This window comes from Festucalex cinctus, chromosome 21 (assembly GCF_051991245.1).
Source record: "Festucalex cinctus isolate MCC-2025b chromosome 21, RoL_Fcin_1.0, whole genome shotgun sequence".
Taxonomy (NCBI): Eukaryota; Metazoa; Chordata; class Actinopteri; order Syngnathiformes; family Syngnathidae; genus Festucalex; species Festucalex cinctus.
In genome coordinates this window covers 568,218-594,972 of record NC_135431.1, presented here as the reverse complement: position 1 = coordinate 594,972, position 26,755 = coordinate 568,218, and the positions used below count along the sequence as shown (strand labels likewise).

General features: G+C 43.3%; 3 protein-coding genes across 3 annotated transcripts; 2 read left to right on the top strand and 1 right to left on the bottom strand.

Moving 5' to 3' along the window:
- Positions 1-753: 753 nt before the first annotated feature.
- ppp1r14c (protein phosphatase 1, regulatory (inhibitor) subunit 14C) lies at positions 754-10,449 on the bottom strand. Its single transcript, XM_077510962.1, has 4 exons — positions 10,128-10,449; positions 2,501-2,584; positions 2,023-2,055; positions 754-1,417 (listed from the first exon to the last, which is right to left on the bottom strand). The coding sequence occupies exons 1-4, from the start codon at positions 10,383-10,385 to the stop codon at positions 1,343-1,345; spliced, it is 450 nt and encodes a 149-aa protein (XP_077367088.1). The 5' UTR covers positions 10,386-10,449; the 3' UTR covers positions 754-1,342.
- A 743-nt stretch (positions 10,450-11,192) lies between these two features.
- Positions 11,193-13,987, top strand: iyd (iodotyrosine deiodinase). The gene is made up of 5 exons (XM_077510960.1): positions 11,193-11,608; positions 12,322-12,522; positions 12,596-12,755; positions 12,819-12,975; positions 13,756-13,987. The coding sequence occupies exons 1-5, from the start codon at positions 11,296-11,298 to the stop codon at positions 13,936-13,938; spliced, it is 1,014 nt and encodes a 337-aa protein (XP_077367086.1). The 5' UTR covers positions 11,193-11,295; the 3' UTR covers positions 13,939-13,987.
- Positions 13,988-14,310: 323 nt separating this feature from the next.
- On the top strand, positions 14,311-26,369 carry sec63 (SEC63 homolog, protein translocation regulator). The gene is made up of 19 exons (XM_077510837.1): positions 14,311-14,662; positions 15,940-16,039; positions 17,524-17,638; positions 18,307-18,419; positions 18,521-18,582; positions 18,661-18,719; positions 18,787-18,837; positions 18,896-19,004; positions 19,652-19,746; positions 20,830-20,962; positions 21,045-21,137; positions 21,219-21,512; positions 21,585-21,667; positions 22,391-22,459; positions 22,540-22,698; positions 22,753-22,920; positions 23,749-23,949; positions 24,298-24,402; positions 24,817-26,369. The coding sequence occupies exons 1-19, from the start codon at positions 14,539-14,541 to the stop codon at positions 24,952-24,954; spliced, it is 2,271 nt and encodes a 756-aa protein (XP_077366963.1). The 5' UTR covers positions 14,311-14,538; the 3' UTR covers positions 24,955-26,369.
- Positions 26,370-26,755: the final 386 nt, after the last annotated feature.

Here is a 26,755-nt window from a genome sequence, read left to right as displayed (position 1 = left end):
AGTTGTAACACCCTCTGGTGGCTAGTTTAATTTTCACAAGGCATGTTTTGGCCCTTCTATGTTTCAAATCCACGATAATGGTCAGATGAAGGGGAACATAATACAATACAATTTATTGTATTTATTCATTTCTTATTTTATTTAAATAATTCTTAATTAATTTATTAATTTTATTAATTTGTTGTACTGCTTGTATTAGTGTATTAATATTATTATGTCTTATTTTTTTATATATATTTATATTTTTCATTGCTGTAATGTACAAAAACACAATATAGTATGTTTTTTTTGTTGTCGTATGGGCTCATTTTTTACAATCTTGCGACCTTCTTTTGTATCGGCAACCTCCCCACAATATCCTGATAATTATCGTATCGCGACCTTCATATTGTGCTAATATCGTATCGTGATGTTTGGATATCGTTACATCCCCATTCATGACCGAATGCTTGTTCATGTAAGTGGCTCGCAACTGGAACGCAGGCGGCAAGAAATAACCAACAATCCATCTCTTAAACCTGACATTCGACAACAAAACGGCGCCTTTTTTGAATATCTTGGAAAGTAGCGTAACCCGTCCCGCCCGCCGTCGGACATTTCCGCTTTACCGTAAACGTTTCAAGTTGTCCACATACGTCCGTGTGGTGAAGGTTCAAGCGCTGAGAAATAGTCCAAAGTCCTTTTAAAAGGCGAGCCCTCATCGCCAGAAAATCACTTCACCGTATTTAAATAGCCAGCTGATATGTGTTAAAAAAAAAATAAAAAAATGTCTGAAACATGAGCGAAAGGCTGCCGCCAATCAGGTTTGTAGATGGAAACTACAATACCCATCATGCCTCGCTGCGGTGAAAAGCACACAAAACAGCGGCTCATCCTCACATTATTGAAATGGAAAAAATAAAAAATAAAAATCCCTCATTCATTCTAACTATGTATTCAACTAAAAACATCTTTACATTATGTAAGCAAGAAATAAGTTACAGTGTAAGGAAACAATTTCACATGAACAAAAACAAAATGGTGAAGCACTGTTCACGTAGTGCTACAGCTAATTCACAGCAAATGCAATACAGACTTAGCTCCTCCCTTTTTTGTGTGTGTGTTTGTTTGTGGTTGAGATTTTCCATCTCTATGGCTGTCGGGGGGGGCGGGGCTTGAAACGAGCAAAATGTGAAAAGTAGGCGACGCCGTTTGCTACCAACAGTCCAGTAATGTACAGATTGTGTATGTGGCGTGAGCGGATGACAGCGGAAGTGATGCGGCCTACTGAAGTGTGGTGGTGGGGAAGGGGGGCGGGGCAAAAGCTGCGTGTAGCCGAGGCGACGTCACCGCCCCCCCGACATTATAGAGCCTTCTTCGATGGAGCGCTGAGCTTCCTCATTCCTCTTATCCTGCCCAACAACTCGCGGACAAAATCCTGTCAGAAGAGGAAATTATCATGAGAGAGCGCGGAATACATATTGATTGTTTACCTGTCTTATTCAAAAAGATGCAATATACAAGGAGTGTGCATTTCTGAGAGTACGAATGCGTTTTGATTTGACTGTTGGCCTACACGTTTATTAGGGATGTAACGCTAACTGTGATATCGCGATATTAAAACTCCCACAATACATCGTCGTCATGTGTACATATACATATTTAAAAGCAGCACATCTGTTAAAAAAAAAAAAAAGTTGGGTTGATGTGAGCTGCTGTCTTCTTGCTGGGATTGCGTTGAAAACGGCATCTGTGCTTGTCCGTTCTCAGACCAAAAAAAACGCACACGCACGATATGCAGGTGACAGATGGGGAACGCTCACATGATTGTCCCGCTGGAACCTTTTAAAATCGCTTTAAGTCAGCCTTATGTACACACTTTGGCATTCGACACACAAACTCTACGGCATCACTTTGACTTCCTGGATATGATATGATGCTTGAAAGCACACACGTGGCGATCAATAATGCCATGCCACCAACATTTACAGTCGGTCACTGATAACAAGCCTTTTCTTGTACATAAAGACGCACTGCACTCACCTCTGTTGGTTTGTAACAGTCTGTTAACGATTCCTGCGTGTGCAAAAAACAACAACATTGTTACTGCAGAGAAAGAGTGAAAAAAATTGTAGTAATTACATAAACGTCCAGCTGGTGGCAGCAGAGTATAAGAGATCAACCATTGTTGCAACAAGCTCTTTTTGTCAATGTTTTCACCAGGAATGTAAATATTGATGAAACCTGACTACGTTCTAATGCTAATTGAGGCAAAATGGAAACAGATAGAAAGATACAATTTATCCTGATGCAAGAAGAGACTCTAATATTTCCATGTTTTGATAGCAATTGGACACAATATTCTGCGGACGTTGCAAAATCAGTCCAAATCCAGTAAAACAGCGAAAAATGTGCTGGGACTGAATGAGTTAATAGTCCTTTATTTTCTTTTGAATAATAATAATAATAAAAATATGTGAGCAAGCAAAACCACAACAAATGAATCATAGTGACAGCGTACCTGCAGTTTGACGGCTCTCTCGTCATCACTGTTGACCTCCAAGAGGTCGTCAATGTCGATCTCCACCTCGGGCATCTCTTCCTCCTGCGAAATAGCCAAAATCAGCCTGCGGGTTTTTTGCTTCAAGTACCAAAGAGGCACGGGAATGTCATCGCCATGATTCGAGGCCAAATTTTATTGCAACGCCACTTGGGGGGAAAAACAAATCAAAAAACCCGAATGCCTGACTACTTTCGAAACGGTCGTCATGGAGACGCATCGGTCTCAAATGGTCAGATATCGGCGCCGTTTGTGGCGCCCGCAAATGCGAGCGGCATCTCACGTCTCGGCTGACTTGTCGCTTGCGCGCTAGCCTGCGGCCGTCGTTGGCATTCGAGCTCCCGGGGACGCTCGCTCGCTCGCTTCTTGTATTTTCCCCTCTCGGCTTTCAAGCTCAGCTCAGAAATTGCTTCCAATTATAGCTTGTGATATGACAAGGGAGGCCAAACAACATTTGTCACACTCCTTTCTACGTGTTTATTTTTTGTAAGATGCTACCGAGACGAGATTATTGAAGGGCTGATCCGGCATACAGCCCGTAAAGTGAATTCAGACGTACCCTGCTGGGGTCTTTGGGTTGGCGTGGCTGCGATAGAGCGCATCGTCGTTGGCCATGAGTACACGCGTAGGTGACGCCAAGCTGAGCGTGCGGACGAGCGCTTGGTGAGCAACATTCTTCTCTGTGGTGTGACAAATGTACAAGACGTTTCATTTGACGATAAGAGGGTTTTTCAAGTTTAAACCCCTCCCCCCTCTCATTACTAATCCGTTGAGGCGTTTTGAAGCATCTCGTGCTAAACGCACCCCCCAACCTCCCTCAAGCACTTTGACTGAAATAGCCTGTCATCTTATTAGCATGACGCACATGAAAAAAAGAAAACGAGACAGGAGAGCTGGATGAGCCATTTTAAAGATAGAGAGCTCATTAATGCGACTACTTCATCACATATTTATAGAGTCAAGACTGGATCTGCCATCATTAGCTACAGAAAGCACACAGCTAGCGACCACAAAGTCGTCTGAAAACATGGAACGGCATCTGCCTTGTCAATGTTGTGCGACGTGCGAGACGATCGCACTTGTCAGCAGGCGGTCTGTCACGCGCCGTCGCAGTCGTTGGCGACAAGTGGGGCAGGCCAGGCCGGCACGAGCCGCGTCTGGCCCGCCGCCTCTTGCCGTGTTTCCTCACAAACGGTCTGAGACTAACTCTTCCTGCGTTTTAGGTTCGGTTGTTTGGTGTGCATCGGGATTCAGAAAAAAAAAAATCGTTTTTACACTTGAGCAAATCAGAGTTTCTTCTCATTTAGACAACTCAAACTGCACCATCAGGCACATCTCACTCCACTTGGTTTCAACCCAATCAAACCTGACAAAAGCCAGAGAAACGATTTGTTTTCATTTCGGGGCAGCATAGAAGGACGAAAGGTCAAGTCAGGTCAGGAGGGAAGCAGAAGCTGCTTGTAAACAAACACAGTTCCCATCGTGCTTATTAAATAAGGTTGTTTCCCTTGCAAAGAGAGAAAAGTGCTCATTCGGTGAATTCATTTGTGCACACGTGAGAATTAAAAAAAAACAAAAGGGCAGAATGCCCAACTAGCGCGTTTGCCGAGCATGTGTCAGACTTGTTTACACCAACAGCTGAGCAGCCGGCAGCAGTTTTTGTCTGCTTGGTCTGCTTTGAGGCGACGGAATGCGAACGCGCGCGGCCCGACCCGGTGACTCATAAACTCGATTCGGACGCAATGAAACACTCCAAACGAGTTGCTGCTGTTGCTCACGATGAATGAAACTTGACCTGCGTACAATTAAAACCTTGTTCCGCACGAGGTCATTCTGAGAGCGGTTATGTGAGAACAACATTTCAACGAAGCGGTCCAGTTTAGCTGGCGAAGGTACAGTAAAACCTCTGACCGAGCCTGTTTTTCCAACGCAAACTGGGGTGTGTTGGCTTCAGCTGCTTTTATTGAGTCAACTCGCGTGACATCATAGCCGCAAACGCGGGAGTGGAACAAATGACAACAATCGAGGAGAGTTTTTAGACAATGTAAGAAAATGGCGAGCTTTGTTTCCGCCCCATTCTCTGTTGACCAATCAATGGACTGGATTGTTATGCTTTCAGGTACTGTACTGGTGCGGTGCTGAACGGCGTTAAGGGATGTGATGTGATGGGATGGGATCATTCCCAAATGTTTTCTTAGTGCACAAGAAATCTCCAGAAATTGAGAATTACATCTTGCGTGTTTAAAACAACAGTTAGCCTAAACTGTAAGCTTAATGCTCATGCTAGCATGGAAAACGATCACTATTAGCATCACGAATGACTCGTAACTGTTACACGTGGCTGCCATTTTGGCGGGTGAAGAGTGAAAGCGGTGCGCTTGAGAGGAACGACTTGGAGGCCAAGGTGGGATATTGAGGGACGGACCCCGATAAGTGGGTCACTCATGAGGAAGACGAGGATTGCGCAACCGAGAACAGCTCACAGCTCAGCTAACGTTCTCTGTCGCATCAAAGCGTCGAGTCGCTGAAGGTGGGATGAATTCCTCCTCGGCCACGCGGGGAATCGGCCGGCGGAAATGAAGGTGAACCCGAGCTCAACTCGGGAGGGCCTCTTGTCAAAAAGCGCGATTGCTAATGAGTTAGCGTCCCTCCGACCGCTGCTGCTTCCTTCCCTCCCTGAGCGTTTTGCCGCTAGCACGCAGCGCGGACGAATTCACTGCATCAAGTTGTCGCTGGCTGCGGCAAGAAATGTTTCCCACGCTGATTCAGCGCCACTCCAGAGGACAGCTTACGTCACACGCTCGCTCGCTGAGGAGGACTACAAAGAACAAAAAACGCCCGCCCAGGAGAACTTTTAGGCTTATTCGTCGTACACCACCAGAGAGCACTCATGATTGATGTCATCCGTTACAAAGCGGAGAAAGATGATTGCGAGTGGACGAAAAACCGCTTTTGAAATTGGCCAGATAACATCAAGCCCAATTGAAAATATCCTTTCCAAAAGTGATCAGTTAGGCTGTCGGCATCAATCTATTCAACTGAAGTCGCCAACCTACATGAAGCGCTCGCTTCGTGGCTGTCTGCTCGTCGCTAACGCCGGAGCCGCTGCTAAATGCTGCAAACGTGTCGGGTAATACAATGTCAGCATATTTAAGGTTTTTTTCCCCCTCCTTAACTCATTCAAACCCAATAACGTATAAATACCTTTTTAATACTTTGTCTTGCACTACCCAAAACGTATTTATACGGTTTTTAAATGTTTTTCATGCTAGTGCACACAGAAGGCTTTGAAACAGCTTCTGGCATGAAGAGGTTGCGTAAAGCAATGGTAGTTATGACAAAAAAAATGGCCAGCAGGTGGAAGCAGAGTATAAGAGATCAACTAGGGCCATGTTGCAACAAGCTTTTTTGTCCAGGTTTGTGAATAATGATGAAACTTAGCTGTATTCTAATGCTAATTACTGCAAAACAGAAACAGATACAAATGTACTTTTTTTCCTGATAAAAGAAGAGACTCTAATCTTTCTTTTGGTAGGTTCCGGGGTACTTCCTATCAACAGCTTGTCCACATCACATGGATTTATTTCTATCTTAGGCGCCGGGTGCGAAGGATAAACACTCGCGTGTCAGCACTTTGTGGATTATTTGACTTTGTGTTGCGAGCCAAATTGTAACTTGCGAACAAACAAAAAAAAGAAAGCATCAATGTCGGCACGTTGATGCCCTCGCACGTGGGCAAGGGGAGCCGCAATTGTCGAAGGTGACAAGCAGTCAAACACGAAGGGCGAACGTAGACCACAACTCACACCGCCCACGCGCTCACATGCCGTCCAACCGGATAAGCTTACAGCTCACTTGCTAGGCCACGCCCCCTCGCTGGCACACATCCAACAGCAACTCACAAATACTACAGTTGCGATCCCACTGAATGAAACCGCTTTTCTTTCTTTACACCATCTTTTACGCTATCAGAACTTTACTGGGTCATCAGCCCAAAACAATCCAAATGCACATTGGTCGACACGGCCATAAAGGTACGAATTGGACGTGAAAAATAATGAAAAGATCACATTTATTAGAGCGCAAAATATTCGTGTTTGACTGCCCAAAATGGCTAAATAAGTAAAGTTATCCCTTTCACGGTTTTATCGACAAATGATACTATTTATAGTCATGGCGGGGTTATTATTAAGAGTTTTGGAATTTTCCATTTTACTTGCTTTTGAATATTGTTTTTTATATTTAATTTTAATTCGTTTTCAAGGTGGTTCTGTTAGTTTTTATTAGTTTTAGTTAATTTCAGTATTATTTTTAATTTTTTAGATTATATTTTGTAATATTGAAAACAAAAAAAACAAAAAAACAGCATGGGAGCGACATCATCTTTTGGTGCTTTTCTATTGGCTGCTGCTCGATGACGTCACTTCCGTCTGACACACTTTCAGACGTCCTTTTCCCGGCAAATATCAAAATAAATATACTTCAAATCACATTTGATATCATCCCCAAAGGTTCATGCATTCAATTCATTACCAAAGACTAAAACAAAGGACATCTTTGCTATAATTAGAATTTGAGTTGGTTTTGTCAGCATAAAATTTAGTTTGAGTTAGTTTTTGTTTTTGAAAAAGCATTTGTGTTGAATTTTAGTTTTTCCGTTAGTTTTAGTTGACTAAAATAACCGTGGTTGTGAGCGTAAAATAATCTTCTTCTTTTTTTTTTGTAGGGAGTTTGAAATATTTTCCTTTCTTTCATTGATTCCAGATTTCCAAAAAACAGAAAAGAAAACAAAAGTAGTGCTCCACCTGTCGGCTTTACTCTCGGTTGTGCTTTCGCGAAGAATAATTTGTGCGCTTGGAAGCGTTTCGACAGCTGTCGGCTGCTCGTCGTCGCCTCTCGTCTCCGTTTGCTGTGTCCGCAGGTGCGCACGTTCAATCATACGGACGCAATTCAGATGACGGACAGATAAAGATTTGCCTCCCAGACAAAAAAAAAAAAACCCGATAACTTTACCCCCCCGCTGTCCGATCCATAAAACGGATGAAGGTCATACGGGACGGACGGACGGACGGACGGGCCCATCGACCGGTTGAATCTAGCGTCGGGTGCGTCTGTCTGTCTGTCAGCCATCCTCGTTCCAATCATTTTCACGTTTTCGTCAAGCGGGCGACGATGTTTGAAATATTATCGGCTCCAGCTGAGAGTTTGTTTTGACAATTTTTGATACGGATTTGTCAGCTCACTTGTTTTGGGGATTTGGTCATGTGACGTTTGCAACGAGGGCATTTTGAGGTCAATTTTAGTTGGCAGATGCAAATGGCGGCGCCCGGATGAACGTGGATGGATTAACGGAGGCACAGAAAAAAAAAATGATCGCAAAACAAAATTTTGGGCTCGAGTTTGTCTTTATTTTTGACGGATCTGCCAAGGTGACTGGACGACGTCGTTCAAATGTCTTCAGGAAGTCATTCGAACGTACTGATGAAGTCGCATTGGTAAAAACGTAGGCCACATGCTGAAAATGTTCCATTCTTAACTCGTTTGCTCCCAAAAACGTACAAATACGTTCTATTTTAAATAACATGCTCCCAAAGATGTGTTTATACGTTTTGTTTTGTTTTTAATTTGATGCTAGAGCATACTGAAGTCTTTGAACTGAAGAGAATGATTGACGCATTGGAAGTTATTACAAAAACGGCCAGCAGGTGGCAGCAGAGGATAAGAGATCAATCAGGGTCTTGTTGCAAAAAGCTCTTTCTTTTTTTTCACCAGGAATGTGACTATTGTAATGAAAACTGTTTTGCTGCCTCTTGGCCAGGACTCCCTTGAAAAAGAGGTTCTTAATCTCAACGGGACTATCCTGGTTAAATAAAGGTTAAATAAATAAAATATTGATAAAACTTAGCTATATGCGAATGCTAATTGCTGCAAAACGGAAACAGAAAGAAACATACCTTTTTTTTTTCCTGATGAAAGAAGAAACTCTAATCTTTTCTTTTGGTAGTTTGATAGCAACCTAACACAATATTGTGTGGGCCTTGCAAAATGAGTCCAAATCCAGCAAAACAGCGACGCGGGTTTAGTCAATTAGTTAATCATTTCTTAATAATGCGTAAAAATGTAGACAATGTGGAGGCAAACCAATATAATATTGATTTGTGAAAAATATTTGGATTGTTTTTTTTTTTTTAAACCTCACCTCTGCTTGTGTTGAAAGCAATTGGAGAGAATGACATGAGAAGAATATCAATTGATTGACAATCATGCCTGTCGCATTATTGATCAAGCGTGTGACTGGTGGACAACCTGGAAACAAAAGTCTTGTTCCACTGGAGGAATCGTCATCGACTGTATTTCCACTTGCCCGTTTCTCCTGCGACCTCGTCGATGGTTCCCGTGGCTCGCCTTTCCGACGGCGGCGTGTTATGTGAACCTCGCGCGGTCACAGAGGACCAGGAAAACGGCGCCAGATCGTTCCCAACGCTCGATAGCGACCGCGAGACAGTCGCGCTCTCCAGCTCAATTTTAGATAGTGCAGTCGTTGAATTCTCAATCGAATCAAGAAAGTCAAATCTCATTCATCTCTTCTAATCTCTCTCCAAAAAAAAAGGCAAAGATTTTTCTTACCTTTCATTTTTTGGGGGAACCAGCCCCAAATTTCTGTGCAAAATGCTTATTAGGTGGTATAGTCCTGCTTACTAACATTTTTGTGGGCAGTAAAAATAAAAATAATAATAATGATACATTTATTTTTCTTTCTTTTCTTTTTTTTATCCTGTCTTCATTTTTTTGTGTGGGAAAAAAAATGCTTGTTGTTGGCATATCTCTGCTTATTCACAATTTCCGGGGGAGTGAAAAAAAAAAAAAAGAAAAAAAAATGCAATTTTGAATGTGTATTTAAAAGAACCAGCCAACGACCTGCCTCCTGTTAGCTTAAAGCTAGCACATAATGTGAAATATGTGCTAACAAAATTAGCATCACTGTCACATTTGTTTACACGTTTTAAACGGCAGATATTAAACGTGCATATAGGAACACTCACAGGCATATATTCTTTATCCTCTTCAGAAAAAAGCACGGAAAATTACGTTTTTTGTTTGTTTTTAATCCTTGCTTTTTTGCATATTTTTTTAAAACTCGATCTGCTGCTTATTGTGTCACTTTTTTGTAGATTCTTTTTTTTAAGTCTGCATTTGCGTATTTTCGCGTGTTTTCTACTGCCCCCTTGTGGCACTGCACAATGTCCACTAAAATATACAGTACAGTATATGTATTTTTTTTTTAAATCTTTATATTCTATTCAATGACATTATTACCGTTGCTTTTAGTAATGATTAAAAATATAATACAAATTAAAAAATAAATACAAATAATAACATATATAGGCCTACAAGTGACTTGAGTTACGAGTGTGGTTATGAGATGAATTAAAGTCGTATGTTTAGGTTGGATTGAGACTTTAGTATTTTTTCTATTGTAAGACAATATTTGTTTTCAACTTGAAACGCACAATGACGAATTGGATTTGACATGTTGAACGCAATTGTTGAGATTATTTGTTGTTGTTCCGTCTGATGCGTTTCTGACCTCGCAGTCGTAGAGTCGGCTGAGCTGCTCGACGATCCACTCCTCGAGCACGAGCCGCTTCCGGAGCTCCTTGCGGTCGTACTTGACGGTCACTTTGCCCGGCCGCTTCTGCGCCGGGTCGTCCGAAGCGCCGACGACGACGCCCAGCGGGGCCGAGCCGGCCTGGAAGAAGACGCGGCCGGCGGCGGCAGCGGCGGCGGCGGCGGCGGCGGCGTTCAGCGGCGGCGGGGCGCTCGTCTCGGTGCTGGCGGCCGACATGGCTCTCGCTCTCGGATTCGCTCTCGGATTCGCTCTCGGTTCCGTTCGGCTCGGCTCGGCTCGGCTCGGCTCGGCTCGGTCGCAGCAGACTGTGAAGTGGACGTGCGGCTTTTTGAACAGCTGCTATTTAAAGCGCAGACGGTCCGAGGGGGGGCGGGGCTTGCACCGCGACCAATTGAGATTGCAATCCAATCCGATTTCTGACAGATATCAATTATCGTTGGCGGTCATCACGAATGATTATCTTGATTATCAATGTTGATCCATTTCGGCAATTGCTTGCCTGACTCTAATTATTTAGTATCTTTATCTTCTTTTCTTTTGTTTTTTTTCCTCCAGTGTTCGTGTTCCAGGATTTGATGTTTTTTGGGGCAATCAATCAATCAATCAATCAATCAATCAATCAATCATTTTATTAGGCACAACGATTCAACGACAGTCGGCTACTCGTGCATGTTGATACATGCCTTGAGTCAGTGGCGCCACCTTTTGGACGATTCAAAGAACACAAGAAGCATTTTTTTTTTCATTGGCTGTAAAACATACAATCAAACTTTTTCAATACAAATTAACAATAACTGCCAAGAGAACAGTAGTCTACAAAGAGAAAATTAACATCGAATCAAACAGAACGCACACATTCAATTGTAAATTACATACACAAAAGAAAAATAAAATAAAACATAAATGACATTACAAAAATGAAATCAGAATATTCAGCTCAACACAAGAGGTAATTTCTTCAAAATATTATATTTAATTTGTAGTTTAGGCCTTTTCATCAATTGTAAAGATTTAATATACATGGAAAAAAATATTTACTAAAGCTACATCACGTCATAAGGTTAATGTGTCACTTGGCTGTATAGTAACGACACATGTCAACTTTAGACCTGAGGGGTCCTCTCTCATGTCAAATAAACAAATTGCAAGCAGTTTTTGTCAACATTCCTGCAGATCAGTCGCCGTGACGTCATTTCGGCCAAAGTTTGTTTTTGGAGCAGCCAAGTGGTCGCGCGTGCGCATGCGCGTCCATGCAGTCATGCTCGCCATGTCCTTGCTCACGTCGCTCCTGGTCTCGCTGCTGTGCCTGCTGACGGGCTTCCTGGCGCTCAGGAGCCGTCGAAGCGCCGACACCGCCGACGAGCCTCGCGGAGGACAAAGCAGAGCCCGCGTGGACCGAGACCGGAGCGATGGCGGCCGACACGGGACAAAACACGACGGTAAGCGTTTCACGTCCAAAACATAACATCCAAAAAGTCATGTCACATTTTAGGACAGAAAGATCATCAAGTACACTCATTTCATGGCAGCTCATCTCGAAATAACACGCGAGCAGGTCCAAGTGGAATTGGTGACCGACGTACGTATCTTGAAGGCAGACGTCATCACTGATTGGGGAGGAGCCAAGTTTCGCCTTGCGTTCAGTTGCTTTTTGAAAGGTTCACGTTGTCAAATGACTTTGAAATGATGTGAAAATCGGCTGTTTTGTGGGGATGTAACAATATACAAACATCCCGAGACCAAATTATCGCGATATGAAGCTCACGATACGATAATTAGCACGACATTGTGGGGAGGTCACAATATTGTCCAATAAATGAGTTCAGAGTAAAAACACAAAAATACAATATTGTGCTTTTGCACATGACAGCAATGAAAAATATAAAAATCTGATGACTATTATATCTAAAAAATATTGAGGCACTTGCTCATGCATGCACATATTGAGTTCTTCCACATGCTGACTCCGTTTCCAAGCATATTTCGTTCATCTGAGCATTAGCGTGGATTTGAAACATGGAAGGGCCAAAACATGCCTTGTGAAAATGAAACTGCACTGAAAAACTAGCCACCAGAGGGTGCTCGAACTGCACAAATGGAAATCAACCCGACTTTTTTCCGCTTTCCGCTTTCCCGGCCGGATGAATTCCAGACGCAAGCGAGTGGACGGACGTGAGCGCGCATGACGATGACGTCGAGCACGTGCCCTTCGGTCTCGAGCGCCACGACGAGGAGCAGATGCGGCGCAGGTCCGAGAGCTTCTACGCGCTGATGAACCGGCGCCGGTCGGTCCGCTTCATCAGCCCCGAGCCCGTCCCGCGCGACGTCATCGAGAACGTCGTACGCACGGCGGGTGAGTCGCGCTTGTTTTCCTTTCGGTGCAAAATAACCAAACAAGCATCAAGTCATTCAACCGACCTGAGCAGGTACGGCACCGAGCGGCGCGCACACGCAACCCTGGACCTTCGTGGCGGTCTCCGACCCGGACACCAAGCACCGCATCCGTCTGATCGTGGAGGAAGAAGAGGAGGTCAACTACCGGCAGCGGATGGGTGACAAGTGGGTCGGCGACTTGGCGCCGATCAGGTGAGAGCGAGCCGCCGCTTGACGTTAAACGGCTCGCACGCGCTATTTATTTGTCCGCCGTAGGACAAACTGGATCAAAGAGTACTTGGACGCGGCGCCGTACCTCATCCTGGTCTTCAAACAGGTGTACGGAATCCTGCCGGGCAACAAGAAGATGACGCACTACTACAATGAGATCAGCGTGTCCATCGCGTGCGGCGTCCTGCTGGCCGCGCTGCAGGTCAGGTCACATGACACGACGAGCGCCAATTTTGCATTTCAGGTTCAATTAGTTACAGAGTGGCCGTTTGATCATTTGGCTTTTAAAAAGTGCTCGTTGTGAAAACGTCCTCAACAGGAAAAACAAAACAAAAAAATAATGGGAGAAAAAAAATTACAATGGAAATAAATTAGATTTTTTTTGGGAGAAAACAGTGGAATATTACAAGAACATTTATGAGAGAATACATTCCAATTTTTTATGAGAAGAAATTCTGAATTTTACATTAATAAATCTTAATATTACAAAGTTATGTATTATTATTATTATTTTTTTTTTATTTTTATCATTTTTATCATTTTGTCAAGGGATGTTTTTGTCGTTATGCAGTATTGTTTGCTTGCTAAAAAAGAATAAAAAAAAAAAAAAAACAGAAATCAAACAATTTAAAAAAAAATACAGAGTTAGTCATAAAGTGAACAGGGGTGTGTAGACTTTTCATTTACAACTGTTGCTATCAGAAAAATCTCAATTTTATGAGGAAATTTATAAGTACAAATTCATAATGTTACAAGAAAAAAATGCTAATTTTTCAAGATTTTTTTTATAGTTTTGTTTGGAAAAAGTGGTAAAAAGTGATACATTTTACAGGAAAAACCAAAAAAAAAGAAGCAATTTGATGACAAACGTGTGTTTGAATAATCCGGAGTGGCTAACTTGGCTTCTGATTTGCTTTTCTGCCATGTTGCGCAAACAAACCTTTTGCATGGTGTTTGTTTATTACGGGATGGTCGTCCTCAGAACGTGGGTCTCGTCACGGTGACGTCGACGCCGCTCAACTGCGGCCCAAGGCTCAGGCAGCTGCTGCAGCGACCGCACAACGAGAAGCTGCTCGTGCTGCTTCCCGTCGGATACCCCGCCAAGGACGCCACCGTGCCGGACCTCAAACGCAAACCGCTGCGTGACATCTTGGTGCACGTATGAGGGAGGAAATCCAAAACGGAATTAAAATGGAGAAAACAGAACACGTGCACTTTGTCTTACGTGTCTTTTTGTTCATTCAATTTAGTCCACAACTCGGATGTCGTCGATTGTCCATTATGTTCTTTCGTCTGAGATGTTCTTTGCACTTTGTCATCATCAAAGACTTGACAGACACTGAAGTCGCTACAAAACCGTATTTATATAAAAATCATTTAAAGAAACTAGTTTTTTATCTTTCAATTACAATTACAGTTAATTTATTGTTATATGATTTATTTTTGCGTTAAGAAGAAGATTCGGGAAAATGTGTTTTCGCGCATTTTAACCTGCTGGGGGCGGTCAAGATACCATAACGAGGAGCGGAGCGAGGCGCGCACCAACGAGGAAGAAAGATCCGATTGCGCATGCGTACTCCACGTATGCTTGTAACTCATCTGACTGGTCGCTAGCAACTTAGCAAGCTGGCTAGCGAGCTAGCTAACGCCACTCAGCGGGAGAAGCAACAGCGGCGGCGGAGGCATCCGCAGTAGCGACCGGGTGGACGTGTGCCGCGGCGGCGAACGACGCTTGGACACCCGCCGGACGGCCGCGACTGACGAAATGGCCGGCCAGCAGTTCCAGTACGACGACAGCGGCAACACGTTTTTCTACTTCCTCACGTCGTTCGTGGGACTCATTGTGATCCCGGCCACCTACTACCTCTGGCCGCGGGATCAGAATGCTGGTAAGGCCCCGACCGCCGCCGTTGCTAAACTTGAGCCGACGAAAGCAGCTTGTGCTTCTTTTTTTTCTTCTTTTTTTTTATAATTCGCTCGCCTTCAGCTGAATAAGCTTCCATGTGCTAAGGACGCTCTTTGTCCGCACTAGTATCGCTTTAACACAAAAAGCTTCTGTCTGACATTCCTGCATGCTACTAGTGAGGCAGAATTGCGCACTAGTTGATTTGTGCACGCAACTGGTCGTACTCGACGCTAACTAGTCGACTTGTTCAATGTCATTTGGCTTTTACACGAGTCCGCTGGAGCATTATTTCGTCTTCGTGGTGTCCTCGAAAACAGCTCCTTGTTACTAACGTGGCAAAATCGTGCACTAGTTGATACTAGTGCCATATAACTAGTGCGAAGGGAAAGCCACTTTTTACCGGCACATAGGCCGTCATGGATGGAAACAGTTCTTCGTTATCAAGCTTAATCAAGTTAAAACCTGACAAGTTTTATTACGTAGGTCATTAAAAAGCATGCGAAAAGTCATTAACTGGATTTTGCTCAAAAATTAAGACGTTAAATGGCATTAAAAAAAATATGAAATACAATTAGATGTGAATAGATTGTTAGTCATGCTTTATTTTTCACACAACATTGTTCAAATAAAGCACAATTTATTAATAATAAATGTGATTAAAAACTGGGGCTGCATCATTTTGGAAAATCATGCGATATGCAACATTTTAGTTAGCGACTGACTGGTCAAATTCAAATCTAAGCATCAAATTCCATATGAAACTTATTGTATGTCTTTGCGATATGCATATTGCATGGGCCAATATCGCGATATCGATATTTTTCCGATATATTGTGCAACCCCATTAAAACCCATTTATTTGTGGGGACTGATGACTAGTTGGAATTTACCATGAACAAAATGGCTTGCAGTCCACCAGTTGTTCCAAATATGAATTTGAAAAGAAAAATGTACTGTCACTAATGTCTAACATGAAACACAAATGGCATTTAGTGGCAGAAAAATTACTTCAACACACATCAATGACTCAACTGTTTTAGTATATCTTTTTAACTTCCAGTAACTTTATGCACGGAATATTACTGAGTCACTGAACTCAATTCTAACCACGTTTCTTTTATGGTCATTGAAAAATGGGCCCTACTTTTCCCACCTTTTGCAATGTATTCTTGCCTCGCATCCTTTCACAGGCCTAATTTGTAACTGGTCAGGTGTGGCTGCGACTTCGCTGAAATGATGTTTGAAATGTTTTTTTTGTAGAACAATTGCGTCTGAAGAGCCTGCGGCGGGTGCACGGCAGGTGCCTGTGGTACCGCCTGCGACTGATGAAGTCCCAGCAGAGCGTCGTCCCCAGACTCAAGTGAGCGTTTCGGGGGGGCAAGCACACATAAATCATTTTTGGGGAAAAAATATCCTCGCCTCACGTCTCTGTTTTTCAACACTTGGCGACAAGCCGCCGCACGACCAAAAAAAAAAAAGACGCCGCTCTAAAATTAGACGCTTGTTTGGCTATTTTGGGACGAGGACGAGCGTCAGCGCGACACTGACGAGTAAATCCGACGAGACGATTGCTTCGGAAGGATGCGAATGATTTGGAATCGTTACCACATGAAAGATGTTCTCCATCAATTTGTGTAAAATGACGTCCGCTTCTGCTAATTACTCTTATACGACATTTCCTTTTGTATTATCCACATTAAGTATTTATTCTCTTACAATTGGCACGATTCTCAGAAAATTATAAATACAAGTTGGGACTTTTTTTCTTTTTTTTTCTCTGAAAATATATATATATATATATATTTTTTTTACAGTGATACTTCACTTATTTAGCCCATTATAGCAATAAAAAGTTCATGTTTTGTCTATAGTTAATTTAAGCCCTTATGAAGTCATTTTCAGTCGACACTGATCATTTTTAAAATAAAACGCATTTATACGTTTTTGGGAGAAAATTAGTTCAATGTCAGCTTTGTTTTCTTGGAACTTTGTGAACAAATGTTTCTCCATTCGGACGTGTCATTTGGAGCACGATTTTTTTTTTTCCCCTCCGTTGCCCGACGTTCAGTATTCCGTCATCATACTGTTTTATCATTTTATCCTTCCCGCTCTCGTCCCGCGTAAACGATCCCGCCGTGCGCCGGCGGCGTGAAATGTTTTTCCATTAAGTGTCCGACGATGGCGTCCGTCTGTTTGGCGTCCGACTTGTGATGGCGGCGATCCGTCGGGCTTTTTGTTTTTGTTTGAGCTGGGCCAGTCGAGGAGGGAGGGTCGTCATGGCAACGGATGCTGATGCAGAGCAGGCGATTGTCATGGAAACAAGTTCAACTTGCACGCACGGATGCCAAACGTCTCGACCTGGAAGATGCCACATCCGCCCGCGTTATTTCAATGAGAGCCTACGCAAGAAACGTTTCAATATTCAACCTTTATAAGATAACGCTCACTTTTGGTTAGCTACCAAAAAAAAAATGAGAATAATAATGACACTCAGCAATCATAAGTAGAATGATTTTTAACTGACTTTCGAACAGTGATAATTTCGTCGCCGAAAAATTTTCCTCATATTTTTTGTCATGGAATGTTTTTTTTCATGTCATGTTTTGGTGCCATCTTGTGGCATCTGTGGGCAATTGCAAACCTTTTTCGAGGACCCGTATGCCTTAATTGCATGCAATTGAACCCATGACATCATTCTTGTCATTTTGTTTTGAGAATATGTCTCCATCCACCCACTTGAATTGAACTTCCTGTCTCTGTCCACGTTTGGTTGCCGGCGCCATCTGCGTGCGTTCAAACGTTTCCAAGCGGCTGTGAACAAACTTTGTGTTTGTGTGCTTTCAGGAAAGCTGCCTTATTATTTGGCTGGGCCGTCTTCCTGCTGCTTGCATACAAAGTGTCCAAACTGGACAGGGAGTATCAAGAGTACAATCCGTACGAAGTCCTCAACTTGGACCCGGTACTTTTCCATCCACTTTATTTATTGACAAACACGTTCCAAAATTGGCCTTGAAAGTATCATTTACTGCTATTTTCTCATCTCATCATATTTAGTAGCAACTGTAATATTCAAATGACTTTCTTGTAAGATAGCAACTTTTTAACAATGCAACAAATAAACTTCAGAATTTTTCTCATTTTGGTTCCTTGTAAAATTGTGACATTTTGGCAAAATTTAAATTTTTTTTTTTTTCATATTTAAACTCCATTAACATAACTTTATGACTTCATCCACGTAGAGATTGTCAAATGCACAATTATTACGTTTATTTAACATTTTCAAACATTCTGACATTTGCATGAAAAAGTTCTTGCCAAATTGCTCATTTTTAAATGTTGAGATTTTCCATGTAAATATTCAAGGAATTTTTTTTTCAATTAATGAAATAAAAAATTAGAATTAACTTCTTCATCCTTTGAAAGTATTGAAATTGAGACTTTTTTTTAAATGAAAACTTTAGTCCTCTAAAAAAAAAATTGAAATTGCAACCAATTTTGTTGTATTCCAACCTGCGATTGAAACTTGACTGAGTAATCATGCAAAAAAATGCCAAGTTGTGAATTCCTCCTCATGAAATGTCATCTTTTCAGCGGCGATTCGATGAAGGTTGTGATTTTGTTGCGCAGGGGTCGTCGTCGTCGGAAATCAAGAAGCAGTACCGCGTGCTGTCGCTCAAATATCACCCGGACAGAGGCGGCGACGAGGCCACCTTCATGAGGATCGCCAAAGCTTACGCCGCGTACGTCCCGCTCGCTCGCATCATGGTGGCGGTTTTTCTTTTTCTTTTTGTTGTTGTTTGTTTCCCACTTGACTTCGTGTTCCGTTGTTTTTTGCTGGCAGTCTCACCAACGAGCAGTCGCGCAAGAACTGGGAAATGTACGGCAACCCGGACGGTCCAAGCGGTGAGTTTTTGCCTTTTTTGCAACAAACGATTTGACTGAACGGATGGAGTCGTTTTGAAAAGCCGTTTGTGTTTGCAGCAACCAGTTTTGGCATCGCCCTGCCTGCTTGGATTGTGGACCAGAAGAACTCCATGCTGGTTTGTTTCCTTTCCGTCATCAGCCGTGTCAGTCGATCAGCACGGTGAGTTTTGTGCTCTCTTGTAGGTGCTGTTGGTGTATGGGCTGGCCTTCATGGTTATCCTCCCTGTCGTGGTGGTAAGTGTTGCAAAAGATCTTTTTGGAAGTGCAGTGTACTGACGTTTGCGTCCCGTAGGGCACGTGGTGGTACCGCTCCATCCGATACAGCGGAGACCAGATCCTCATCAACACCACTCAGCTCTTCATGCATTTCATGTACAAGACGCCCAACATGAACATGAAGCGTACGTGGACACTTGCGAAGGCTGCCACATTTGGACAATAATGTGCACACGTACGAGGGCTGCACCGTATTGGGGAAAAACATGCCAGATTGCCACATTTAACATCTACCGAAAGACATTTTTTTATGCGGCAAAATAATCAAACTCAATATATTCTTCATTGTAATTACATCTGGGTAATGTTCAACTATTGGATGGCAGTGCACATTTTCATTCAGTACACCGAGTTCCAACTATGTTTTGCATTTGCATTATTAGGGTTGGAACTCGGGTCGTGGAAGCCAAATAAAAAAATTTTCAGTGAGTGCAGTCATGAATTGCATCAATCGGTTCCTCTCCTCTCTCCTTGCGAGCTTTCAACTGAGCGTCTTCTCTCCTTTTTTGTCATGTTTAATAAATGTCAAACAGGTAAACCGGACAGTCTGACTCGTCAAATTCAGATAAAAGCATCAAATTCCATTTCAAACTCATTGCATGTCTCTGCGATATGCATATTTGCATAGGCCAGTATCGCGGTAACGATATTTTTTCCATATATTGTGCAGCCCTAATATGTACATTATCAAGTTTGTTTTGTCAGAAGACATCAACATTCAACTTGTATATTTGCAAGTAGTTGATGATTATTATTATTATTTTCTTTTCAGGGTTGGTTATGGTGCTAACGGCCGCGTTTGAGTTTGACCCTCGCAGCAACAAAGAAGCCACCATCCGACCCACCGACAACATCGAAGTGCCACAGGTTACAACTCTTTCATTCTTGCTTTCAGCGTGACACTAAAACACTTCAACTCAAAATCCGTTGTTCCTAACTCGTTCGCTTGCGGCCATTTTGACTGAAGCAACCCCCTTCACTTCCTGTTTTACTGGATTTTGCAAGATGTCTTCTATTGCTATAAAAACGTAGAACCTACCAAAAGAAAGATTAGAGTCTCATTTTTCTCATCTGGGGGGGAAAAAAAAGTATATTTCTATTTGTTTATGTTTCGTAGCAATTAGAATAAGAATATAGCTAAGTTTCATCAATATTCACATTCCTGGTGAAAACACTGACAAAAAGAGCTTGTTGCAACATACTCTGCTGGCTGTTTTTTTTTTTTTTTTTGTGTAAAAACTACCATTGCTTTAAGCCACCTCTTCTTGTCAGAAACTGCATCAATACTCTTGCATTAAAAAACAAAACATAAAAACCATGTAAATACGTTTTTGGGAGTGAAGGACAAAGTATTAAAAAGCGTGTTTACGCGTTCGTTTTTGGGTTTGAATGAGTTAACTTTGCTGGAGGTATGCAAAGCCGCCAGTTTCCCATGCGCATTCACTGAAAACTTTCTTGAAAAATAAAATATTTGAGGTGTTTAAAAAAAAAAAAGTGCGCAATTCTCATAATGATTCAATATGTGGACAAATGAATATTTTAACATCAATTTTTGATGGAAATATTCAACAAAAGTAGGAAGAATGTTATATTAATGGAAGATTAAGCCGTAATATTTTAATTCAGTGCTGTGAGCATGAAGCAGATTGCAACCAGTTTGTTAAATTCAGTTATAAACCTCAAGTTTCAGATAAATACATTTTCATACAATTCTTACAGTGTACATGGACAAGTTTACTGATTAGTATTTTCTAAATTTGAGTCTTAACAAAAAATCGAGTCTATCGGGATTAATGAGTATCGAATCGTGATCCGGGTTGAATCGACTGCTACTAGGAAATTCACATCCCCAGAGAATATCTTTTTTTTTTTCTAATTCACAACACGTATGAATGAAGGACGTCTTCCTCTTTTTTTTTTTTTCTTTTTTTTTTTTTTCTTTTCTTGTAGTTGATTCGTGAGCTGGGCAACATCAACGTGAAGAAGAAGGAGCCTCCCTTCTGCTACCCGTACAGTCTGAAGGCCCGAGTGTTGGTCCTGGCTCACATGGCGCGCATGGACGTGCGCGAGGAGCTGGAGGAAGGTCCGACCTTCTGATCTGTTTGCGCGTCGACGAGATGTCGCAAAGCGACGTTTTAACGAGGCGCACGTTTGTTTGGCTTCAGATCAGAGATTTGTGGTGAGGAAGAGTCCGGCTCTCCTCCAGGAGATGATCAACGTGGGCTGTCAGCTCACCATGATGGCCAACAGCAGAGGAGGTCAGTCGGCTCACGTGGCAGGATCTTGGAGAGCCACGTGTGAGCAAGTCCCCCCCCCTTTTTTTTTGTGTGTGTGTCCAGGTTTCCACGCCCCTCGCCTGGTCACCATCGAGAACTGCATGAAGCTGACCCAGATGATCGTGCAGGGCCTGCAGGAGTCCAAGTCGCCCCTGCTCCAGCTGCCCCACTTCGAGGAGGAGCACCTGCGCTACTGCATCTCCAAGAAGTACAAAGTCCGCAGTCTGCAGGACCTGGTGAGTCTCAAAGACTCGGACCGGCGCCTCATGCTGCGCGTCCTGGACGAGGAGAAGTACGACGAGGTGATGGCCGTGCTGGGCAGCTTCCCGCACATCACCATGGACACCAAACTGCAAGGTGGGGCCGAAGGCGACGTGGCGCTCGCTCGCGTCTCGCCGGCAATTTGACAGCCGACTTGCGTCTTCGCAGTCCTCGACGACGAAGACAGCAACAACATCACGGCGGGCTCCATCGTCACGGTTACCGTCACGTTGACCAGGAAGCGAATGATGGTAACGTTCATTTATTCATTTTGGCTTTGTGTTGTGAGCCAAAATCTCAGAAAGAAATTTACACACTAAAAAAAGGCACGACTATTGAAAAGTGTTGTTTGTTGTAAACAAGGTTATTTTAGTTCACTAAAACTAACGAAAAACTGCAACTAACATTCAAAAAACAACCCTTTGTTAACAGAATAAAAAAGGGAAATGCTTTAAAAAAAAAAAAAAAAAAAACATTTTATAAAACTAACCACCTTTTGAGGATGATTTTAAATGGCACATTTTTATTTTGATATTAACTGGAATAAGGTGAAAAAAAGTGTCACACATTACTGACATCTTTTTGAGACGCGAGCATTTCTCCAGATGAACACCAGAGGGAGCCTTATTACCATGATGAAAGGAATACTTGACTCATTGAGCCATTTTCAGCAGTAAAATGTCATATTTTTCCCAGAATTGATTTGCTAACTTCATGTACAATGAATATGTTTAAGAACACTTTTTTTCCACACGTTTTCTTTATGACCAATCACGACTCTCCTGTTTTCTGGGCTTCGTCAGCAAACGCAGCCATGATTGGTCTTTATTCATTATCTACTTCCTCAACACTGGTGATGTCATCTTCAGTCGACAGCAAGTGGAAAAATTTGTTTTTAAAGGTGTTAATTGGACATGAAAAATAATGACATTGAATTTATAAATATGAACTTTTTCCGCCTCTACTTGGTGCAGGACGTGTTTGAAAAGGAGCAGGAGCCCCAAACATGTCCAGGAGACGAGACCGCCCCCACCGAGGAAGTGGTCAGGACTAAACCATCAATGCACATCAGAAGCTGCTTGAACAGATAGTGAGTCTTTTTTTTTTTTTTTTTTTTTAACAGCAGGGAGACACGAGTAAAGCAAAAGCCAAGCAAGTTTGGCAGAACAAGAGCAAAGGCACCAAGAAGACCGCAAAATCCAAAAAGAAAAAGCTAACCAAGAAGAAGGCCACGCCAGCGCCGGTCAAAAGCAAGCAGGCCAACGGCAGCGTGGCGGGAAACGTAAGTGGTCCGACTGACTGCGCGCTCGTGAGAAACCAACGCGGCTAATTGCAGGACGCGGCCTCGCCGGCGGCGGCCAAGGACGACGACGAGGAGGTGTCGGACAAAGGCAGCGAGTCGGACGAGGGCGAGACCAACAAGGACTCGCCCAGCGAGCGGGACGACGACAGCGACAAGCAGAGCGACACCGAGGTGGACGAGATGGCGGGAGACGACGAGGAGGTCGGGAAAGCGCCGCACGCCAACGCTGATGAGAAACTACACCGCTAATCTCTCATATCACACCTGATATTAGCGCCATGCTTAACTGTAATATACACAAACTCTTAACAATGAATGAGACTATCCTCAAACAAATCTTAAGCTTCACAATAAACTACCCGAGAATACACCCGAACAACAGCACGAAACTATTCTAGAATACAAGGCAAAAGACAAAGCTAAAATGCAACCTGTAGCCGTGTGCTAGACTATCCTAGAATACACACGAACGTTAACTTAGCTAAGCTAAAATGCACGAGACTAGACTAGGATAAGCCCAAATGATTGTGGTGAGCTCGTCTGTCTTAAATGCACCCTAACAACGGCAATAAACGATTCTAGAATACAAAGCAAAAGACGATGCGAAAATGTAATCTAATTGTCGCCGTGCGCTAGACGATCCAAGAATACACTCCAACTTTCCCTGAGCAATCAACTGCACTGTCTGTTACTACCCTCGGATAAGCTGTAAGCAGAGGAATGAGTTTGGCTCCTAAATCCACCCGTAAAATACACAATCCTAGATTACATTGAAACTATGAACTAGACTATCCCATAATGCAATCTAAACCTTTGCAATAAACTATCCTCAAACAAGTCCTAAACGACACGTGGTCCTCAAATGCACCTGAAGCATAGCAATGCACTAGACTGTCCTCGAACACAACCTCAACGTAGCAATAGACCATCCTAAAATCCAAGCTAAGCCTCGCAATGAACTAGACAAAAAGTTTTGGGTCCTGGAATGCCGCCTCAACCCCGCCAGTGAGCCAGACTCGTCTTTGCCAGGAGTGGGAGGCGCTGCAGCAGAGCATCCAGCGGCGAGAGCGCGCCCTGCTGGAGACCAAGTCCAAGGTGACGCACACCGCCTACAGCCTCGACTACCCCGAGGAGAAGCAGGAGTGGTGGTGGCTCTACATCGCCGACCGGCGGGACCAGACGCTCGTGTCCATGCCGTACCACGTCTGCACGCTCAAGGACACCGAGGAGGTGGGTGGGGCCTCGTTACAATCGGCACAATCTTGCAAAATGGACCACAATTGAGACAATTAGCTTCATGGAGCGATTTGGTGACGCCTGTTTTTGTCGAGCGGACTTGGTCGTCTGGAGCAAATGGACCCGAAAGCAAAAAGTTAAAGAAATAATAATGCATCCCAAAAAAAAAAAGGAGGAAATTCATGTCGTTGCCAATTAGCACCTTGTTAGCTTTAGCGGATGTGGACGGAAATTGTTGTCAAGCGCGAGTGCATCGCAATTTGCACGACGCAAGCGATGTTTGGCGTTATTCAGAATCCCGCGTGCGATGCGACGCACGTTCACACGTTCACGTTTGTGCAGGTGGAGCTGAAGTTTCCGGCGCCTTCCAAAACGGGCAACTATCAATATTCGGTCATCCTGCGATCGGATTCCTACTTGGGACTGGACCAGATCAAACCGCTCAAGGTGAATGAATGAATGAATGTGGCAGTGACGGCATGATTGTGCGAGTGACTTCATGAATGAAGGTTGGACAAGTGAGTGATTTAGTGACTTAGTGAGTAACGTAGTGAGTGAGTGACTTAGTGAGTCGGTAACTTAGTGAGGGACTTAGTGAGTGATTTAGTGACTTAGTAATGTGAGTGAGTGACTTGGATGAGTAAATGAATGTTTTTAAGTGATGAATGATTGTGGCAGGATGCGAGTGAATGTGAATGAGTGTGACACAGTTACACCGAACGGCTTAATGAGTCAATGAATATGAGCGAGTGAGTGAATGTGTGGCAGTTGAGAATGAATGAAATGGTGAGAAGGTGTGAACGAGTACATGTGAGAGGGTGAGTTTTGGTGTGAAGACGCTTTAACGTGTGCGTGTGGCAGCTGGAGGTGCACGAGGCCAAGGCCATGCTGGACAACCACCCGCAGTGGGACATCCCCGACACGGAGGAGGAGGACGAGGAGCAAGAGGACAGCGACGGCATCGAGGAGAGCGAAGACGACGACGACGACAACGATTGAGCCACGCGCCCCCGCCCCCCCACATCACGGCCCCGACCCCGCCCCCTCAACACACGCCGGGACATTTTTTGTACACTCTGCTCCTCCCCAACATGCCAGCTGGCCTCTTTTCTACGTGCGCTCGTCTTGCTCACCTGCTGAGAACGTGCACAGGTAGGTGCGATCGAGCGGGCAGCGCAGCGCAGCGCAGCGCAGCGCAGCGCAGCGCAGCGCGGCGGCCATCTTGCGAGAGGCGAGGACACAATTGTCGTCGCCATCACTCGACGACAAATGATGACGTGTCAGCGTTCGAACTCGGCCATTTTCTCATCCTGTCCTTCTGTCGCGTCTCTGCTAGTACACAACAAAAACCGGTCCAGTCCGGTTTTGTCGCAGCACATTCCAACATGTCGTCGTCGTCGTCCTGAGAAGCCTTACGAATATGAGCAGTGTGAGGGGAAAATAAAAAATGGGAAAAAAAATAAAGTCCACTTGGGTGCCATGCACTCGCCATTCTTCTCGGCTCGGCAGTATTTTATTTTATTTTTTAGACTTTAGCGACCCCTGTCTGCGTGATTTTTTTCTTCTTGATGCTAATTAGTGTAAAAATCATGGATACCGCACAGTTAGGCTCTTTTTTTTTTTTTTTTTTTTTTTGCTTCTCTTCAAAGCTGTGTTGACAACAGGGATGGGCAACTTTATCATTTCTTTTTTTTTGTTCTCGAGCATATACGATCCACGTCCGAGGCGGAGGCGGACCGTACGCTGATAGTGTAGTGTGTACGTACCTGCCGATAGTGTCGCATCAGTGATGTGACGCTGGCTGAACAAATGTGCTGCAAGACCTTGTACGGGATTTCACCGCATAATACATATACTAGTACACCAGTTACTAGTAGAACAATTCCACGCACTAGTAGGATATGGAAGCGAGCCCGATACAGACTTCCTGTATTCAAAGTACCCCAACTCCTCCTCTTCGATCTGCCACTTGTTTACAAAATGAAATGTCATTGTAAATGGATTTTTGAAACAAAGCGAGAAAAAAAAGTATATTATTTGTATTATATCAAGTAATAACTTTGAAATGTTGGGTGGACAAGTGCGCAGTGAGGCCGCATACCGAAAGCCATCTGAACATCTTTTTGATGGCTTGCTCCATCAACTAGTACACTACTTGTCCTTACTAGGAGAACAATTGCGCGCACTAGTCGGACATGGAAGGGATGTTGAACGGGCTTTCCGTCTTTTCTCACATTTCTCTCCTCGACCGCCACAGACTTCCTATATTCAAACAAAATAACCCAACGACAACAACTCTTCTTCTATCAGCCGCTCTTGTTTACAAAATGAACTGTCATTGTAAATGAATAAAAAAAAAAAAAAAGTATATTATTTGTATTTAAAATCATTTCAAATAAAAACTTTTAAATGAACCACTGACGCCAGTCTTTCAGGAAATGTCTGGGAATAAAAGGGTTTAAAAAAAAAAAAAATCGATGCGTATATAGAGAAAATATCAAATTTATGCAATTTGCCAGTGAAATAAATGAACTCATTCACTGCCATTGACGACTATAGACGTCAAAACTTGACTGGGCTGCTCGGCTACAAAATGGTCAGAAAAATTAATAGAAACAAGTATTGCAAAGATTGAAAATGAATTTGATTTGTTTTTTAACTTGATGTGTGATCAAGTTACCATTATGCATTTGTTGTGCGCGCGCACGTGACCTTACTTGAAGCATTTGTATATTTCTTAGCAAAGTCTTGCATGACTGTGTTGCCATGGAGATGATGGCCTTCCTGCTGCAGGAAATAC

What these genes read in the sequence shown, in the direction of transcription:
- ppp1r14c (XM_077510962.1), bottom strand. Translation starts at nt 10,385, where the DNA reads ATGTCGGCCGCCAGCACCGAGACGAGCGCCCCGCCGCCGCTGAACGCC. An exon ending in AGAGAGCCGTCAAACTGCAG is followed by an intron (nt 2,056 to 2,500) that starts GTACGCTGTCAC and finishes TTGCACACGCAG; the next exon opens with GAATCGTTAACAGACTGTTA. An exon ending in ACTGTTACAAACCAACAGAG is followed by an intron (nt 1,418 to 2,022) that starts GTGAGTGCAGTG and finishes CTCTTCTGACAG; the next exon opens with GATTTTGTCCGCGAGTTGTT.
- sec63 (XM_077510837.1), top strand. Translation starts at nt 14,539, where the DNA reads ATGGCCGGCCAGCAGTTCCAGTACGACGACAGCGGCAACACGTTTTTC. An exon ending in AGCGTCGTCCCCAGACTCAA is followed by an intron (nt 16,040 to 17,523) that starts GTGAGCGTTTCG and finishes GTGTGCTTTCAG; the next exon opens with GAAAGCTGCCTTATTATTTG. An exon ending in TTATCCTCCCTGTCGTGGTG is followed by an intron (nt 18,838 to 18,895) that starts GTAAGTGTTGCA and finishes TGCGTCCCGTAG; the next exon opens with GGCACGTGGTGGTACCGCTC.
- iyd (XM_077510960.1), top strand. Translation starts at nt 11,296, where the DNA reads ATGTCAAATAAACAAATTGCAAGCAGTTTTTGTCAACATTCCTGCAGA. An exon ending in GAACGTCGTACGCACGGCGG is followed by an intron (nt 12,523 to 12,595) that starts GTGAGTCGCGCT and finishes CGACCTGAGCAG; the next exon opens with GTACGGCACCGAGCGGCGCG. An exon ending in GGCGACTTGGCGCCGATCAG is followed by an intron (nt 12,756 to 12,818) that starts GTGAGAGCGAGC and finishes TGTCCGCCGTAG; the next exon opens with GACAAACTGGATCAAAGAGT.